Source organism: Phascolarctos cinereus, unplaced genomic scaffold (assembly GCF_003287225.1).
Source record: "Phascolarctos cinereus isolate Bilbo 61053 unplaced genomic scaffold, phaCin_HiC Scaffold_726;HRSCAF=1367, whole genome shotgun sequence".
In the NCBI taxonomy this organism is placed as follows: Eukaryota; Metazoa; Chordata; class Mammalia; order Diprotodontia; family Phascolarctidae; genus Phascolarctos; species Phascolarctos cinereus.
Window position 1 is genome coordinate 371,769,530 of NW_027556098.1, and position 18,580 is coordinate 371,788,109.

At 43.7% G+C, this 18,580-nt stretch overlaps 1 protein-coding gene and 1 non-coding gene across 2 annotated transcripts; both read right to left on the bottom strand.

The window, feature by feature from the left end:
- Nucleotides 1-592: 592 nt before the first annotated feature.
- On the bottom strand, nucleotides 593-18,580 carry PPP1R8 (protein phosphatase 1 regulatory subunit 8). Its single transcript, XM_020983276.2, has 7 exons — nucleotides 18,234-18,580; nucleotides 16,277-16,337; nucleotides 9,353-9,506; nucleotides 6,604-6,824; nucleotides 3,803-3,947; nucleotides 2,649-2,713; nucleotides 593-2,106 (listed from the first exon to the last, which is right to left on the bottom strand). Exons 1-7 carry the CDS (start codon nucleotides 18,287-18,289, stop codon nucleotides 1,753-1,755), a joined length of 1,056 nt encoding a protein of 351 aa, XP_020838935.1. The 5' UTR covers nucleotides 18,290-18,580; the 3' UTR covers nucleotides 593-1,752.
- On the bottom strand, nucleotides 13,521-13,687 carry LOC144454678 (small Cajal body-specific RNA 1). The gene has a single exon (XR_013483188.1).

Genomic DNA, 18,580 nt, shown 5'->3' on the forward strand with positions numbered 1-18,580 from the left:
TTCTTATCAATGGCTCTTTGGTGGGAAAAAAAGGCCATCCTCTAGATGAATTACTATAAAGGTGGCAAGTGCTGAGACTTTCCCCACTCCCCTCAATGGTTCATTTCTCTCTATTCTATCCAATTTATTCCATATTAAAATTAGATGCCAGAATACCAAGAGATACAAGCTTAACTAAAAACCTATTACTTTTATTGAATGGCAAAACTCCACTGTCTTAACCTTTGGCTTCAGTTTGTTTCCACCACCACACCACCTCAAAAACGTGCCTAACTGGTCCCAGGAGGTGGGGGTGCTGCTCAAGGGGCAGGGAGGCAGCTTTGTACAAAACATTTTCACACCAAGCATACACCCTTGATGGGCAGGGCTGCAGCAGCTTTCTCTCCATGATGAAGGTCAGTACATGTTAACCTATTTTACATCCTTCAGCTCTAGCTGGGGGACGTACGTAGCTAATTTGAATTTCCACCTTCATCAGGAATCTTCATTTGCAGCACCAAAATGGGAACAGATCAGTACATCATGAGATGGGAAACACTTCCTAACCACAGGGGAGCAGGTGATGGGGACTAAAACATTAACCCAGCCCAAATGGCAAAAAGTCTCATTTAATTTACAACGTAGTCAAGGTTACAGGTAAAAAGCTACACAGAAAGTGTGGAAAAAAGTCTATTTCACAAACGTACAAACCTCTGTCCAAAGCTCATGTCGATGTTCCTACCTTTGTCTCCTGTGTGTGCAGGTCAAGACCAGCCTTAGAGCTCTGAGCTACCAAAGACTCACATTCACAGGGAGGGGAAGGCTGCTGAATCTAGCCATAAAGTCATCCTCTTCTCAAGAGACGGTCAGTCACTTGCCAAACAAAATTATTTAATGTTCAATTTAAACTACCCTCAAATTGGCCACAGCCTTTTTTAAAAAATCATCCTTGTAACACATTTTGAAAGGAGAAATAAAGCCTTGAGAAAATAGTACCGTGAAATCAAATGAGAAACATCTGCAAATGGAGTGCTGATATTTTATAAGAAAATACAAGGAAAATTAAAACCACATTGTAACCCCAAACTACAGACCTGTATCTAACCATTCTCACCCCTACAGCAAGGACAGAAAGGAAAAGGCCTAACTAGGACCTCAACTTGTTGACTCGGGGAAAAGCTTAAAGTTTAAACCTAAATAAGGTTCCCATGAAGAGCTTTAGAACCCTCTTCTGACCAGCCTATAATCCATGAGACCCCTACTGTCACAGGGGAAATTCATTAAAATCAAAACTATCTGGGTATTTTAGGTACAGCAAATACAAATCAGGTCACATGACCTACATCATCAGTAACACCAGCAGCTTTCCTGCCATATGGCCATCCAACTCATCTTGAATTTTCAGAGACGAGGGCCTGGTGTTCATTACAAATTTTTATATATATATACATATATATATATATATATAAAAACTTCAAATAAAAAAATGATCCTAAAAGGGAGGTTGAAGGGACTGGAGAAAAGATGGCTAGGCAGTTTAGCTCAAAGGATGCATGAAATAAATTTCTATACATAGAAAGCATTCTGAAGACAGATCTTTAACGGGATATTTCAACCCCAGCCCCAGCCCCAGTCTTAAAATTACATGGTTAGGACACCAAGAGACATTCTGAAAGACGATACTGCACATATGGAAAATTTTTTTTCCTCAGTTCATTAGCCCCCCAAACCACCCTTCCACCCAGTTCCCACCCCACCCCAGGACCAAAAATATCAAATCAATAAGGAGGGTGTGGGCTTCTTGCCAGGCCAAGCCTCCTTTGCATATTTCTTCTTCTTGGGCTCGTTTACAGCTTCAGGATTGTAGACCGCAGGATTTGGTGCAGGGTTCATATTCACTGCTGATGGCACCACAGGGGTCAAGTCCACCTCTGGAGCGAGGTTTGGGTAGGGCATGGGCAGGCCACCAATGAGCGCAGTCCCATGGATGCCATGTGACTGAGAGCCTGCCTCACTGTGGGTAGGGGGCAGACCCCCATACAATCCTCCGCTGAATGGAAAGTTCTGCATGCGCCTGCTTACTGACTCCTCCAAACTGAGGGAGCCAGGGCCCTCGACACGTTTCTTCTGGGGTTTGCAAAGAAAGTAAGAAAGAAAGAAAAGAGAAAAGTGAAGCAAAATAATGAATGGACCCCTTCGCTTAAATCAAATTCTATGATAACCCTGAAGGTAAAGGTACAAGACAACTCCCCAGCCTCCTGCTTCTACCTGTACTTTGTCTTAGACTCACAGACTCAGAAGGACCTTAAAGGTCAATCAGTCTAACCACCCAAATAATAGAGATGGAAGAGGCCAAGAAATAAAAGGTAACGTTGAACCCTCCTGGAAAGAGAATGTAAAACAGACCCATCACTGGCATGCCTTTCCATATCCACAATGGACAGCACACTAAGCTGGCTGTTAGAAGATGCCTCATGGGCACTATGTAGCCCAGCCAGATAGAACCAAGCAATTATCAGGAGACTGGAAAACCGAGACTGACAGAAAGAATCCCAAGAACCCAATATAGTAATTAACTACACACTCAAACCCCACTTACACGAGGAAAGGGTGTTTAACAAGACAACACCCACAGCTAATGGCACACTACGTACACTGCAAGCGCATACCTTGACTGGGACCACTGCAGTCTGTACCATGTTTCTGAATCTGCCAACAGAAGGATCCACGTCCTCTGCAAAGGGGAATGAGAACAAGGTGAGCCTGATGCTTAAGTGCAAAGAATGCAGACAAACCTTCCATAAAGTTCTTCCTGTGGCACTGCCCGTCCCTCTGCAACACTGTTTTTGTACAACTAATCTATGATGTCAGAGGATACGCCACAACAAGAAGTCTCCTCAAAGCCTACCCCAGCATCTGCCACCCAAGTCAATGGAAAGACTGGAGAACAGCGCTTAGCATTTTGCCACACTTTGCCAACAGACCTGAACTCTCTAAGGGCTCAATTAACTATGTTGTGCAGCAGACGGGTAACTAGCTCTAGCTCTGCAGCTCGTGAACACATTTTACTAAGTCACAATCTTGCTCCTGGCCTCTCCCATACTCAGCAGGAGACAGATCAGCTAAAATGACTAAGAATACTAAGAGTGTGAAGAAGGGCAGCACAGGTAATGCCTTGCCTATACAAACAATGTATTCCTGAAAAAAAAAAGTCCATAAAATGAATTTCTAAAACCAAAATCCTATTTTTTAAGGCAATTGGGTTAAGTGACTTGCCCATGGTCACACAGCTAGTAAGTATCAAGTGTTTGGTCTGAGGCCAGATTTGAACTCAGGTTCTCCTGACTTCAGGGCCAGTGCTTTATCCACTGTGCCACCTAGCTGCCCCCCAAAATCCTATTTTAAAACAATCCTGCATTGAACCCTTTTGCAACATAAAGAATCCCTCTATTATGTAAACAGAGCACTAGACTTGGAATTAGGAGATTGGAGTTGGGATCCCAGTTCTGCCACTTGTTAACTACCAACTTAGTCATAAAATAATCCACATTTGTAGAGTACTTTTGTTATAGTCTATCTCATCCGACCCTCTCAAAAGCACTTTGCGGCAGGGCGTACAAATCTTATCATTCCCACTTTACAGATATGGAAACGGAAGCTCAGAGATGAAGACCCGAAGGTTAACAACTAGCAGAGTCAAGATCTGAACCCAGGTCTCTAACTCCAATCCCAGCTTTCTCTCCACCAAAGAGAACTTTTGTTTGGTTCTCTGAAAGGACAAGCTGCTTCTCTCCTCAGGGAACCAGCAAGAATACACACTCACCCGGATTGATGATCTCATCATCTTCACTGAACGTTACCCTAGAGTTCTTCCGCTTCCGCTTTGGTCTCTGGATGTCCAAATTCCCTTCCTCAATGGTGAGAGTGGAAATCCGTTTGTTATGGGCTGTGTTGAACTCTGTCAAGTTCTAAGGATGGGTTCACAGAGGAGACAGGGAGTCAGTGTACCTACAGATAAAGGTTTCAGGGCAGGGCAACAAGATAAGAGTATCAGGACTAAGAGAGCCTTTGAAAATTCATCTCGTCCTTTCTAGACAGACAGGGATCTAGGTTGTTGTTAAAAGTCTCAATTTCCTTTGTTCACATACCTAATGATCCTTATTTGTCAGGATTTGGGAACTCCCTCTGTGATTAGTGGAACAGAGATCAAAAAAATGAAGTGAGAAAGCAGGGGCAAATATTACTTGGGCTGAATTCTTTGCCTGAAGAAAGGTGATTAAGTTAGTCTTTTATGTGTATCACGATGACAGGCAAAGGGAGGCAGCTGGGTGCAGTGAGACTGGGGGAGCCCCAAAAAACTTGGTTTTAAGCAAAAAGGAAAAGCTGCAGGAGCCCCTTCCCCTGTGACCACTAACTTCTGGCATTAAGGTTTTGCTCTCCTTCTCTGATGTTCTATTCATACCTATGGAGCCATCTATCTCAATAACTGACTTTGTCTTCAGCACAGTTAACTTGCTTTGTCTTCTGCTGGACTTACTCCAATCTGCAATGCAGCCCTGGATGTTCCAATTTCTGGAGACCAGTCTTTCGAGGCTGCTAGGCTGCCTAGTGTTTCTCTAGCATTTCACTAAGAGCTGGAAAGGAGGATGGGGAAAAGGCAGGAGGGCAAACAGGAGACATTAACAGCCAAAGGAGCATCTGGCTGAGGAATTACCAAGCCCCAACCCCTCGCTCTATAAAGAAGAAAACAGGCCCACAGAGCCAAAGCTGGACTAACAGTCCATGTCTCCTGGCTCCCGGGGTTCTTTCCACTACACCAATTTCTCATTTTGGCGACACAAAAATGATATACTTTCTGTCATTTGCCACATCTATACATACATGTACAGGTATACATGTGTCTAAAATAATCACATCTATGGCATATGGGCACTGCCTAAAATCACATGCACATATGCTGTAATCATCATTTCCTACACAGCAAATGAGAGGAAAGAGTTTAATTTTAATCTTGTGAGTTTGTGCCAAGAAAATGAAAAACTGTCGTGAAAAGAATGCTGGGAGTCAGGAGACCTGGCTTGAGTTTTGCTCCAGATCTGCTATGGATCTGTGCAGCTATGGCTCTGGGAAATTATCTTGGTCTGAGAATGTGGGCAAACGTATGTATACATAAACACACATGACTCCACCTGCACTATCAGCCCATGTACAGACTCAGAGCTTTAAAAACAACAAGAAATTCATTGTAGAAAAAGAAAAAAAAACTCTGAGGTCAAAAACAATCAGTTTTCAAAAGTTATCCTACCCATTCATTTCAGGGGTTCACTGTGGCAATTAAAAAAAATTAATGTAGGGCATCATGGAGGATATGGACAACTGGAAAAGCAGCACATCAGTCATGGACTGAAAAGGAAGCATAAGCAAAGGGAGAGTCCAGAGAGCCACATCAGTACCCATTAGAGGAAGGGCTCCAATGTTGGGGTGGATTCTCCATAGGGGATTCCTAGAGCAATACAGAATAAAATGAGAAGCCCTACAGGGGGCTACAGTAACTGTGGCGTAAGGAGCACCCACACAAATAAGATCACAGATCTAGCCAAGTATCAGAAGAATATAAGAGTTAAATTAAAAATGTAAAACTCTGATTGAATTAAAAGTTTTATGAACAAGATGACTTTTCATTTGTTAGCTCTAATCAAATCAGTCCTGGAGATGAGAAATTATAAGTTTGGGTTTTAAAAAGCAAAGGATCAAATACATTTGTGCATATATCAGGGTGACAATTATGTGACTGTCTAAAGCAGAAAATTAACCTGCTTCCATTTTAAAAAAGTAACCCAAGGTGGTGAGCAGTAAGGTGCCATAGCATAGAGTGCTGAACTTGAATTCAGGAAGACCTAGGTTCCAATCCCTCCTCAGATACTCAGAACCACTTGTAGCCTCAGTTTCCCCAACTGTAAAATGTGAAAAATAATACCTATAGTACCTACCTCACAGGGTTGCTGTGAGGTCCATACAAAAAAAGCATGTAAACGTTCTTTGCAAACTTTAAAGTGTTCTATAAAATGTCAGTTCATATTAAGGTGCATCAGCAGCAGACCCACGGGAAGCAGCTTCCAGGAAAGGCAGACAGTACCGCTCTAGAAATGGCTTCCTCCTGTGGGCAGCAAGGCCCAGAAAACCAGAGTAAGTCCTGTGTTAACATTCTGAGAGTTTCTAAACTTTGTGGTCTGATAATAGCTTAATAAATAGGCTAAAGCTTCTATTCTGTCTTTAAGCAGTCAGCTAGAGGAGAGGGAGAACACCTGTGACTCACAGCCTACAATGTGGTCTATAAGCCCATGAAGGTGACAAAGCAAGGGAGATGAGATGTCATGAGACAGATGAACTTAGCCCCCCATACCAAATAATCTCCCATTTCCGGGTGTGATGAAGTAAGCCTGCATCACAATGCCCACCCAGCAAAAATGCTGATGTACGCTCTGGGACTCTGAGGCTCTGTTTGCTGCTGATTCTTTCATTCTCCCAAGCGGAGAACTACAAATTACAAGAATGGAGGATGTCTCTGCATCATTTACATTCCACACATTAGTCCAAAATATCAAAACAATGCCACAAAATTACATCAAGCTCAGTCTCCTCTTCTGGGAGGCCCAGTAGGCCCTTGAGTTCATCATCCTCTCCACCCATCTTCTCATCTCCTTTCACGGCTGATGGCAATGTCTGAGGCTTCTCACGAAGAGTGTATGCCCGGGTAGATGCACCAAATGAGACTGTGGAGTCGATGGGGATCTGCTGTGGCTTGTGAGGTTCCAATCGAATGTGACCCAAGAATGTGCCGTGTGCTGGGAAAGATCAGAAAGGTAGGAGTGAGAAATGAGATACTTTGTGGTGTCCCTGAGTTTGGAGGGGGAGAAGATTCTCTGCGACCTCCCAGCTCACTAATACCCTGCAGTTTATCCTAATATAGTTTGACAGTAACAGAACACTCACACACATTCTCTCATTTGAGCCTCACAACAGGCCATGAGGTGGGCAACATAAGTATTCTTATTCTCATGTTACAGATAACAAAACTGAGGTCGAGAGAGACTAAGTAACTAGCCCAAGGTCACAAAGCCAGGAACTATCAGAGCTAGATTTCAAGACCCTAGGTCTCCTGGCCTCTCCCCATCACATCAAGCAACCAGCTCAAGAGACAATTTGCCTGTAAGCAATGACTATATATGCGTAGGGTTTCTTATAACTTAATGGTTGCAATCAGGTTTCTCTGGTCAGAAAATTCACGCATTCACTCACACAATTCCCAGCCCAGACACTTCCTTCTTCTGCCTTTTAAAAACCTGGTTCCCTTTCCTGAACTTTGAATGTTTCCAGCTCATTCCCTACAAAGATTCAAATTCAACTGCCTCAGCATTCTGAATGCTACTCTGCTGCCAGGTTGCCCTGGTCCAGTCTAAGGTGAAGCAGAAATGTCTCAGTTCTTATCAACTACCACAATGTGTACCGATGCAATGGTTATGAACTGGGCAGACAAGACTGTAAACTGAGTTTCTCTAAAACAAAATAAGACCTGGCTAACATAAGGAGTGTTTCGGGACCACCCTGATCCCCTCCCAAGATTTTTCCACTTGGGCTCCACCAAAATGAGGATCAGAGACTAACATACATATGAATGAACAGAGGACTGTGGGAGATCAGGCTCTCCTAAGGCAATGCCAGTGCCATCATATGTCACTCACGGAGAACCAAAGGGGCTGAATAGCCATGAAATAAGACCTCATGCAATGAACACGTGGGAAATTTACAAGCTGAAATTTCAGATTCATTGAAGTGATTCTCAAGCTGTATATAATAATTATTTGTGATCAAGTTTTTAATCCAATTTTGGTTCCCAACAGTCACTCAGCATATGTTAAGGCCACCTTTTTTGCTATTAGTTGTCATGTTCTCTGGGCACAAATGAAAATTGTCAATGATTCACTGAGGCAGCTAAGTGGCTCGATGAACAGAGTGCCAGGCAAGGAGTCAGGAAGACTTGAGTTCAAATTTGGCCCCAGGTACTTATAGCTGTGTGACTCTGGGCAAGTCACTTAATCTCTTTTGCCTCAGTTTCTTCATCTGTAAAATGGAGATTATAATAGAACTTACTACCCCCTGCAAGGGTTGTTGTGAAGAAAAGATGAAATAACAATTGCAAGGCGCTTAGCACAGTGCTCAGGACACAAGTGCTATATAAATGTCAGCTATTATTAGTCCAAGTAAGCCAACATTCCTAAAATGAGATCTCTTCAAAAGTATAGTATGAAGGGGCAGAAATGTGTGTGTAAGAGAAATGTCTACATACAGAGTATACAAATACACATGAAGGTGGGGAGCGAGGGGGGAGGGGAGAAGAAGAGGTAGAGGCAGAGAGAGAGAGAGAGAGAGAGAGAGAGAGAGAGAGAGAGAGAGAGAGAGAGAGAGAGAGATAGAGAGAGAGAGAGAGAGGTTGATGTTGAAAGCTAACACCACAATTGATTATACTCAAGTTTTACACAAGCCAGATTCTGGGATAAAAGTGTAGCACTTATTCAGATTAGTCACAAAGCAATTTTAATATCAGCCACAGTAAAACAATCAGGATGATGAATTTTCTGCAATAAAAAAATTCGAATTACTTTCCAAAGTCAAATAATCCCACCAACCTTCCAAAACTGTTCTCTCTCCACTAGTACAGCTAGTGCTGGTATTCTCTGCACAATATTGTGATCTGTCCACTGTTATTTTACAGTAATATCATTACTATGCCACAACCAGATCCCAACTGCTTTGTCTTTTGGCTGGTCACCTCAGGACAGCAGTGACAAACTGAATTAGAGCTCAAGTCCTCCTTGGCATTAAATCCTCTGAATTTCAGGCCCATTTTAGAACACTACTTCCACACAACTAACTGTTCTCCATAATGCTGGTTTTCATGTAATACCGTAGTTTTGCAAGAGCAATCTCTGATGTTGGGTAGGATTAAGGACTCTGTCCAAGTGAGGACCTGTCACTTACTAGCTTCTCCATAAATTCTTAGGTTCCAGAAGGCAGCCTCTCCCCAACCCCCACTCCCTGGTCTTGGGGAGGCTACCTCTCCCTCTGTTCTCCTACTGCCTTCTCTGAAGGAGAGGGAGGGAAGCCTTCCCATATACCCTTTCCCCCTATATCATCCAGTCCCCATCATCAGTTATTTCAGGGGAAGAAGATGGCTACAATGGCTGGAAAAGAACAGGCATGAGTTAACTTGTATTTGCAAAACTAAATGAAAACTCTTAATTTCCCATTTAATTAGCAGCAAAAAAAAAACTGGTTAGTCCAAAGTAGTTTTATATGAAGCAAAGCTACTTACTACTGTTGAGATCTATTAGGAAAACTCTCTTCAGATGCTTGTGGTAGACCAAGGCAGCATGGACTCGAGAGCAAGACTGGTGATCAATGGTAAAATCACATAGATCAGGGTTTCTCCCAAACAGGTAATACTTCTTTTCATCAATGATCAGTTTCTAAGGTTGAGTACCAAATAAACATCATTACTTAATCTTGCATTGACAGATTTCCCCCAAAGCGTTCCAATCATTAAAGATATTTAAACAGTCTTGCAGTCTGATAGTTCTAGGCCAAAGACAAAAATATTTTTTGAGACTATTAGGATGAATACTTTGGAAATTTTTGATAACTTGGATTCATTACATTTCATAACACTTCTCCTAAACAGAGATTACACGACAAATTCAGGAATAAGGCTCAATTCCCCCCCCCCCCCCCCCGCATCTCACATTTGGAAAGGATGCCAGAGGACATTTAATCCAATCCGCCATGTGAGCAGGAATCCTGTCTATAACAATGACCCAGATAAATAGCGGTTCCAAGCTTTTGCTTGAAGACTTCTAGCAACTGGAAATTATTTTGTTTCCATTTCCCATTCCACTTTTGAACAGTTAATTACTACAAAGTTTCCCCCTATACCAAATGGAAATTTGCATCTCTAGAACTTCTAAACTCACCACTCCTATTTTGGAGTCAAGCAAAACAAGACATCCCTATTCCACATGATGGCCCTTCAAATGTTTTAAAAGAGGAAGCATGGCTACTCTGTGTAGGTGTCCTATATTCCACAGCTTCTTCAAACAAACCTTTAATAATGCCATCATCTGCCGGCTTCTCCCATTCTGGTGACCTTTCTCTGGATACATGCCATTCTGTCATGGGTCCTTCCCAGGCAGCCAATGCTTTCCTTCTCGAAATCCCTGGCCTTTATTCTGTATATACTGATCTACACACAAGTTGTCTCCCCCTGTTAGAATGTCAAATCCTGAAGCGCGGGGACAACTTAGTTCTGTCTTTGCATCAGCAGGCCCTGGTGCACAGCAGTTGCTCTTTAAATAAAGCTCACTGCTGAACTGTCACTCTATGATGAGGGCAGGGGGCAAGACTCTCAGCTCCTTCATTCTATCTTTAAGTTAACTCCTTTTCTACCCTTTCTCACTACACCACCACCACCACCACCACCAAACAACGCAATTTAAAAATTAAACTTTTCATATTGCCTAATTTCAAGCTGAAACTGAAAAGGAAAAGGACAAGGCATAACTAAAGCAACAAGACTGACCTGAACACATTCATTCGGATTTGCCTATCCAAACCAGTGCTATTCATCACAACAGTCACCCTGAGAAGTTGCTCAGAGCATTCAGAGAACAAATCCTATTTATGAATCCCTGCACAGGCTCACGGTTTTGACTTTGACCAAAACCACTAGCCTGCAGCGTGACTGCACATCTTATTCACTGGATAAAGCTCTGTATGACTTTTGACAGTATTCACCTTCAAAGGACAAATGTTTGCCAGCCCTGAGGAGGCACAAAAGAACACACCACATATTCTGAAGACAGCTGCCAAAAGTAAATTCAGCTCCACAGAAAAGGAAAGAAGGCAGCGTAGGGCCTCTCCCAAGGCACTCTGGAGGACAAGCTTCACACCTGCAGGACAGGGCTGGGTTTCTTTTTTAAATCAAGTTCCTTTTAAACTCAACTTCATTTTTTAAAAACACATTCTTTCCTAGATAAAGAAGGGTAACAAGGAAGGGTGGCCCTGGGAATGGCACTACTGGGAATTAGGAAATCCTGAGTTACTGGATCCACAGAAGACTACTGCTTCCCTGGCTGCCTCAGTTTTTCAATTACAAAATAGAGATAAATGACTCTGAAGACACAATCTACCACACTGAGGCCATAATTTTTCTTTAATTATTTACATCAAAATAGAGGTGTTTCCAATAAGCTATATCCAATAAGCAGATGCCAGGCCAGTGCAGTGGAAAGGAATGTCAAACTCAAAAAGAAACAGGGCCACTAAAATGCACAAAAGGATCTCTGCAGCAGCATAGTGACTTAGAAAATTACTTATTAACATTTATGTTTTACTGTATTTTAATTTATTTCATTAAATATTTCCCAAGTACATTTTAATTTGTTCGTGCATGTCTGACACTTGTCATGGGCCATGGTATTTTTAAGTATTCAAACTCATTGAACATAACCTAATTTACCTTGGGTTCAGCTTAAATTAGTTCACGTTAACCTGGATATGTGGCTCTACTCTCAACACACACAATGTTCAACACCTGATGTTCATGGAGTGGCTTCCAGTTTGAGCCTGTCGCCTGCGGGCCTGGCAGACCGTGGGTCTGAGTCACTCAGTTACTGAGCTCTATGTAGCACGTACCCTCCTTCCTGATAGCTCTCTCCTCTCCTGGCTTTAGTATTGTGCATCTAAAACTGTCATGCTCTCATTTTACAGTTGAGAAAATGGAGTCTCAGAGAATTGCAATGACTCACCTAAGGTCACACAGGTCATGAAGTAATAATCTGAGCTTGAGACCTCTGGTTCCAAACCAAGCTTGCCCTTCAAAGCTGGTACCTCTCACTTCTGCTCTTTGCTTCTCTTCTCCTTGGTGACCTTATCTACTCCCATGGCTTCAATTATTAGCATTATGCAAACGACTCCCAAATTTCTATCTTCCCTCTCACCCTTTTCCCTAGGGCTCCTGGGCTAGATTTCCAACTTCTGGCTGGATCCTGTCATCCAGATGTACCAATGGAAGCTTAAATATGGACATGTCTAGGAATGAACTAATTCTCCCTCTAACCTGCCTTTCCCCCTTACCTTCTCCATTCTGGTTAATGGCACCACTACTCTGCCAGTATCCCCAAAAGGTCAATTTTAACTTTTCTTTCTTCCTTGCCCCACATATCCTAGCAGCTGCCAAGCACTTCTACCTTCAAGATACAACTTGAAGAAAGTAAACGAACATGCCATTTATTAAATGCCTACTACATACCAGGCACTGGCAAAGCACTCAGTGCTTCATAAATATTATCTCATTTGATCCTCACAACAACTTGGAGATAGGTGCTATTATTATCTTCATTTTACAGATGAGGAAACTGAGGCAGAGAGGTTTTGGGACTTGCCCAGGACCACACATCTGAGTCTGAGTTGGGATTTGAATCTGGACCTGGTGTTCTATCCACAGCACCACTTAATTGCCCTCAGTTTGATCCTGAACCCTTTCTCTTCACCCCGCCGCCCCCACAAACACCTTAGTCCCATTCTTACTCTCTTTTTATGTAGGCTACAACAACAATCTTTTAACTCCCCATTCTACCTTCATCCTATTCCTTTTCTTCATTCCAACCTTCATACTGCTTCCCAAGTAATCTTCCCAGTGTATTGTGATGGTCAAGTCACTCCTCACTCAAAAACCTTCAGGGACTCCCTAGCTGCTACCATATAAAATATAAACTCCAGGTGCCAGCACTCAAGGCCCCTTACACTCTGAATCCAACAGCCTTGTTCACATATTCTCAAGCCAGTCAAATTGGTCTCTGTCTTCCACTCTCTCCTGCACACTGTCTCTGTGCACCATGCCTAACATAGATTCTCTTTCCGTCTCTGTTGCAATCCCACCCAATGTCCTATGTAAAGCTCTTCCCAGAGCCCTCTACTCCTCATGGCTCAGGTGAAAGTGATTTTCCTTCTCAAACTGCTCACACCTTTTTTTGAATCCCTTCTTTGCATTTATCTCCCTCTGCTTTGTATCAGAGTTATCTGTATCCACGTGTCCTATCATCTTATTTATCCTCAACAACTCGGACAAAGTAAATACTTTAATAGAAGTCTGTTCTTTTGAGCTTGCTGAAATTCTGAGATAGGCCAGAAATTGTAAAAAATACAACAAATAACAGTTATCCATGCCAAATTTCTCATAGCATTCTCCATTCATGTTTTATAAATATAGATCATGGATTTATGATGGCAAACTGACTCTTTACAGGTTCTGAGAATGCCGTCAAATGAAGTAAGGCTTACAATAAGTCTGACAGGACCCACTCCACTGCTCTCAATGTTACAACCACTTCTCAGACTATGGAATTCAGCTCAATCTGAATTCATTTCAAGCAGGCTGGTCTTGTGCTTTTCACTCCAGCCATTATTCCCAGTCTGGCTATCATCAGGACTGTACCTTTGAGTTATAACCCAGAGTGCTCACCTCAACATGCTGGGCTTAAAAGACTCATGGTTTACTTTAATATTGCACTTATAAAACCCAGCTATCACAAGACACATCCCAACCTTCTGGAGCAGCTCAGGATACAGATAGCTTGGTTAGTATCAAGTGCTTGATAATTCCATAGAGATAAGACCCATCCTGATCTGTCGCTAATAAAAATGGCAAAAAGACACTCTTAGGATTGTGACTTGCCAGTCATGTCTCACCCAGTCATCTAACAGCATTTAAAGAAGAGAGAGCTTTCACTCTAGGAACCAACAACCAATCTTACAAATTATGCCTACTTGTCTTCTTCCCCCCAATATTGATAAGAGAGATGTTGGCTGAATTCTAGTCACATCAAGAATTCATTAAAAGCTTAATACATGCCAGGTACTGTGCTAAGAGACTGAAAAAAAAAAAGACAAAAATCCTGTCCCTGCCCCAGGGGGGTCACAGTCTAATGGAGGAGCCAAAATGCAAATAACTATGTACCAACAAGACATAAACAAGATATACTGGGAGAAGTCTCGGAGGGAAGAAACCTGGGAAAGGCTTCTTGTAGATGGTGGGACTTTAGCTGAGACTTGCAGGCAGCCAGAGAAGTCAGGGTGGAGATGAAGAGGGAGACAGCTGCAGGCACAGGGGGATGGCCAGTGAAAACACTTGCAGTCAGGAGATGGAGAATAGTTTGTGAGGAATGTTCAGTCAATAAATATTTATTAAGCTCCTACTATGTGCTAAGCACTGTGCCGAGTGTCAGAGATAGAAAAGTAAAAGACAGACCCTGCCCTCAGGCAGCTCACAGTCTAACAGGGAGACGACATGCAACCAGTCCCGTACAAACAAGATACAGACAGCATCAACTGGAGGTAATCTCAGAGGAAAGGCATAACAATTAAGAGGGGCTAGGAAAGGCTTCCTGAAGAAGGTGGGATTTTAGCTGGGACTTGAAGCCAGGAGGGGAGATGAGGAAGAAGAGAACTCCAAGTACAGGGGACAGCCAGGAGCATATTACTTGAGAAATAGTAAGGAAGCCATGGGATTGCAGGGTACATGGGGATGAGTGTGTGTATGCGTGCATACATGCATGTATGTGTGCATGTGTGTGTGGTGAGGGGGGCTGCAAGTTATAAATGGCTTTGAACACCAAACAAAGGATGTTCTGTTTAATCCTGGAGATGATGGGGGTCAATGGAGATTATTAACTAAGGGGTGATATGGTTAGGAAAATCTACTGCACAGCTGAGGGGAGGATGGATTAGAGCTGGGAGAGCCTAGAGGCAGGGAGATCAACCAGAAGGCTACTGCAATCGTAACTGAATTTCTTCCCTAATGGTCTTTAGCAAAGGCTATTAGGGATTTCTGGAATGCTCTATTATAAAGTGCTTCACAGACATTTTAGCCCAGCATTCCAGCTTAATCTTCCACTAAACTTCCTAGGTGTCTCTTATGATGTCTCAAAAGTCCCCTGAGCTCTTGGAAAGCTATGCCACTGAAATGCAAGGTCTGGCAAATTATACAGCATCAGAACAGTGATGGATTCATCTACCTGTCAGGTCAGTCCAGACTAGCTAAGTCTGGAAAGTTCAGCAAGAGGAGGCTGACTCCCAGGTGATGATTTTGGGGGTTTCTGGACCCAGGGCTTTATGAATGAGTTGTCTACTAAAGTGTTGAAGGGCTGTGATCTGCACTAGTGCACTTCTGAAACCACATTCACAGACCTTCTGAAGTACTTCTTGCAATAATCTCAACAGGAGGGTCTTAAAAATTCTACTTTCAGAAGTAGAACCTATGACAAAACAACTAGAAGTGACTGGCCTGAGATGATACTGAATGCGTATGCAGAACAGAGCCAGCTCCTCATTTCAATTCACACTCTAACACAGCAAATTCCAACAGGGACCAATAACAACAAACTGTGTCAGGAGGAGCCTTCATACAAGGAGCTGATAGCAGGCTACTTGTCAAGCCCACAGTAGGACAGGACAATGGATAATGTGCAACAAGCAAAGAGAAATCATAATTCAACAATATTGCTTGGACTAAAAATCCTGAGTAAGTGCTGAAACTGATTTAAATTACAGAGGTTCTTTGGTCCACCTCCTTACACTACTTTAGCAACTCTGCTCCTGTCTCTTGGTGATGAATATGTCGCAACCTAGGAACAATTCTAATCCCTGAAAGTTTTTTTAAGAGTTCCATCTGGAGTCTGGTTAGGGACCCTCAGCTTCCAATTATGAGCTCCTTGGACAAAATCATCACCGCCATTCCAGTTTTAAAAGCACGGCTCCTTACTAGCTTTGTCCAATCCTCTGAGCAAAACTCAAAGACAATCCTTATAAATGCCTCTTTCCCATGCTCTATCTTCCATGTGACTTACTGAGCTAATTAATTCCCAGTACATTCCACACATCCCCTGTTGCTTCCCAGAAAGAGAAACAAAAGTTTCTTATAGGCTCTTTGCCTACATCCTCTCCTTAGAGTTCAAAGATCCATGACCTATTAAAAACTCTTCACTGGGAAGCTGGAGGAGCTAACGTATACCTCAGTGTCTGCAAGAGATACATGTGGTTCAATGTGTTATATCATTAAGTGCTTTTAATAGAAAAAAGTGGAAATTGAAAAAGCATTCCTGGAAAACAAAGCACAGGAATGGGGGGTGGGAAGTGACTCTTGTTTTCCCATGTTGGAAAAAACGCATGATATGTATTCTCTTACCTCAATTAACTTGTCTCCTTTGACTACATCCAGATGTAAACCAGGTGGGGGTTTACCTGCCCTAGAAAATAAAGAGAAAAACACCTTCAGGATGAGTACAACGAATGCTATTTACAGTTGTTCCCATTGAGTGCTGTAGCTCTCAACCAGCCTAGAATTAGTTCCCGTTCAAGTAGAAATGCCATCTCCTTCACTGTTATTACAGCTCCTTTCCACTTTTGATGCTGTACTTCTCCAGTGATTCAACTGCTCCAAAACAGACTTCAGTTAAGCAATATTTAGAACAGCAGGAAAGAAACCTATATTTTAAAACCATATGTCTACCTTGCAGAGCAGGCCTATAAAGATAGAATGCTTCAAGCACAGTGATCAGAGAATCTGGGCTTGATTCTAAGGTCTGCCAATTATAATCTGAAAAGGCAGAATAAACTAAGAGGTATCTGGGGCTGAAGGTATGAAACAACATGTCAGGAAAGCTCAAAGTTGGTCAAATCACAGTACAAGTAGAGACCAGTAACTTGGACCTTGAGTTCTGAGACGAAAACAAATGCTGCCCAGTTTGGAGTCATAGGGTAACCTTGGCAGAGGAACCGCCCTACTTCATGCCTTGACATTCTTTGAGGACAAACACATAAAAGAGTACTGGAAGCATCTGCTGGCTACTCCTGTCAGGTAATACTGTCTCTGCATCCACAATAGCCATGATACCTTGAAATCTGCTGCCCATGAGATCATGTCAATGGAGGCCTAGAGATGAACTTAGGAACAAGAATCAGAAAAGGGATCACACTGCATCAAAACCCTTCTACTCTACTCTTTCATTTCATTTCCTATGAAAGCCTGGGGTCAAATAAGACCTTGCCCTAGGCACTGGGGCTAGACCTCAGAGAAAAAAATGCAACTTTATCAATATCTACCTAACCCATTAATATTTGTCTGACTAAGAGGAGTCACAATGTAGTCATCTCGTGACCTGGGCCACATCCTCCTTAGCACACAATGAAAGAGGAGGTATGTGCCCACCACAGCCAGAAGATGGAATGAATGCTCAATAAGTTCAGCCCATTTTGTGCTACAACCTTAAGACTGAATTAATGTAGGTGCCAACAGTCTGTGAATGGAGGCAGAGATTCCTCTAGAGGAGTCCCTGGATTTGAGGTCTGTGGATTCTGGAGAACAATCTTAACACAGCTACAAAACTATGTAGCCTTGCGCAAATGGCTCTGTATGTCTCACTTGTTAAAGGTAGGACTCTAAGCTTTATCTCTAAAGTTTCTTCAAACTCTGCAAGTCTAGTTTTAAGATTCCTTCCAATTCTGACACTTCATGATCACTGGAGGTCAGTGCCCTTGCTCTGGGCTTGCTTCCTTCCCTGTCACAGGAAAAGGACTGGAGGGAGCATCTCAAAGGCGCCAGCAGAGCACAGGGCTTGGCTGCCAAGAGAAGGCTTTGGGGGCCCAGCTTGGGGGTGGGGGAGGGAGGCCAAAGGGGGGGTGGGAGGAGAGAGGACACTGAAAGACTCAGACCCACGGGGCCCTTAGAGATGAGAAGAGGCCAGCTCCAGGCTTCCCATCCCAGGCAATAGCCCTCAGGGAGGATGTCTGCGGTTTCTCTCTGCCTCCAGTCCGTCAGTCAGTCTGTCCGTCCGTCCATCTGCCAGGTCTGGCCCCTCTTTGCCCGTCTCAGGCTTCTAGGTCCTCAGGGACCTAAGAGAGGAGGTGGGGGGGGAGAGGGAAGGGAGACCCTCCCCTCCCCCAGCGGCCTCAAGCCCGACCCCCCGGGCCCTGGCCGGCCCGGTGAGGGGAGAGGAGGCGAGACGGAAGCAAGGATGGAGGATGGAGGCCGCCTCCTCTCTTCGTGCCTCACACACCCGCCCGCCCCAGGCCTGAGGCCTGACCGCCGCGCCCCGGAGACACTCCCGCCCCAGACCCCCCCCGCCCCGGGCCCCGGCGCTCACCAAGTCGGGCAGTCGAACAGCGGGAGACTAGAGCCTGAGTTCGCGGCTGCCGCCATCTTGCGTCTCCCCCTCCCATTTGGAGAACCCAAAGCATGCCGGGAAGTGGGAGGACTGAACTGGGGAGGGGAGGCGAGGAGAGAGATCCCAGCAGTCCGTGCGCGTTCCTCCACCCCCTCCTCTGAAACAGACCCCTCATCTCAAAGACCTAATTCCGAGATCCAGAGCGCATGCGCTGCTCTGTCCCGCCCTTCACATCGGCCTGTGCGTTGGGGTTTGAGCCTTGGCCATTATGTTCGGGCCAGCTGAGAACTTCTGTAGTTAGTGCCTCGGTTTCTAGTTAAGATTAA

Excerpts from the sequence above, each read along its gene's own strand:
- PPP1R8 (XM_020983276.2), bottom strand. The coding sequence starts at position 18,289 with ATGGCGGCAGCCGCGAACTCAGGCTCTAGTCTCCCGCTGTTCGACTGC. Across the intron at positions 9,507-16,276 it reads AAGGAGACAAGTTAATTGAG|AAACTGATCATTGATGAAAA; the intron begins GTAAGAGAATAC and ends ACTCAACCTTAG. Across the intron at positions 2,714-3,802 it reads TGATGAGATCATCAATCCGG|AGGACGTGGATCCTTCTGTT; the intron begins GTGAGTGTGTAT and ends TCCCCTTTGCAG.